Source organism: Elephantulus edwardii, unplaced genomic scaffold (assembly GCF_000299155.1).
Source record: "Elephantulus edwardii isolate Elephantulus edwardi_28Jun2011 unplaced genomic scaffold, EleEdw1.0 scaffold00028, whole genome shotgun sequence".
Classification (NCBI taxonomy): domain Eukaryota; kingdom Metazoa; phylum Chordata; class Mammalia; order Macroscelidea; family Macroscelididae; genus Elephantulus; species Elephantulus edwardii.
The window spans coordinates 19,313,829-19,314,950 of record NW_006399778.1 but is presented as its reverse complement, the minus strand read 5'-3'; the positions used below and the strand labels follow the sequence as shown (position 1 = coordinate 19,314,950).

At 41.7% G+C, this 1,122-nt stretch overlaps 1 protein-coding gene across 1 annotated transcript in view; it reads left to right on the top strand.

Annotated features, from left to right (window-relative positions):
- Window positions 1-44: 44 nt before the first annotated feature.
- FHAD1 (forkhead-associated (FHA) phosphopeptide binding domain 1) overlaps window positions 45-1,122 on the top strand; it is a 248,176-nt gene continuing 247,098 nt past the window's right edge. The window contains 1 exon segment of the mRNA XM_006883707.1: window positions 45-137. Coding sequence (XP_006883769.1) covers window positions 45-137 — 93 coding nt within the window.

Here is a 1,122-nt window from a genome sequence, read left to right as displayed (position 1 = left end):
TAACAAGATTTATTTCTGAAAACTTTACAGGGAAACCAGAGAGTATGATAGCCTATCTAAAGAGTGCAGACGGCTTTTTTGTTCTGAATAAAAGTACTACAATTGGAAGGCATGAGGATTCAGATCTTGTCTTAAAGGTAAGAAAACTCTTTCTCCTTGCTCTCCTCCTCTCCTTGAACCTAGACATCCCCTCATCATTCTCACAATGTTCCTGTTGCTCTGTGAACTTAAATGTCTTTAGAAAAATCTCCAACAACCACTTCTCTCCTTGATATCACCAATCACAGTGGAGGTAGTGGAAAGGGCTTAATGGGAAAGGGTCACATGGCCTCCATCCTTGCTTGTTGTTGTTTGCTCTTCTCTCCTTGGACACCCCAGCAGCCCGATGGGGTGATGAGCTGAGGCGTTAGCCTTTTCCTGCCATGGCTAATCCACCAAGGCAATCAGGAGTGACCAGCTAGAGAAGGCACTTTCAGTTCTTTTCCAAACTCATTAGCTGCACCAAGCAGAACCACCAGGGTAAGCCCCTGGGCTCGGCTACAGCTTCTTTTCATTTCATTTCACCCTCTGAACTAGCTGTGGGTTGGTCCAGAGCCTCAGTAAAAGAAGGAAGAAGAAAGGAATAATAAAAACAGTCTGAGCCTTTTTAAACATTGAAAAACATTCTGTTGTGCATGGGAAAGAGAAGTGCGATAGAATTTAAGTGGAAACTTAGGTCTAAGACTTTACTCAGTAGAGATTATTCTTAAGTTTTTATTTTGAAATAATTATTGAGTTACAGGAAGTCCCCACAATAATATGGAGAGTTCTTGTGTATCTTTCACCCCATTTCCCCTAATGATTAAAGAGCTATAACAATAATAAAACCAGGAAATTGACTTGGATCTAGTGTGTGTATCTACCTCCATGCCATTTTATCATATTTACAGAGTGGTGTAACCACCCTCACAATCAAGATACAGAATTTAATCTCATTACCACAATGACTTTTCTTGTATTGTCCCTTTACAAATTACAGTACCCCTGCTTCCCCACCTACCCGTAACTCCAGGGAACATGCTCTCTGATCTTGCTAGTCCAAGAATGCCCCATCAACCCTAGACATGCTCACCGGGTTGCAAC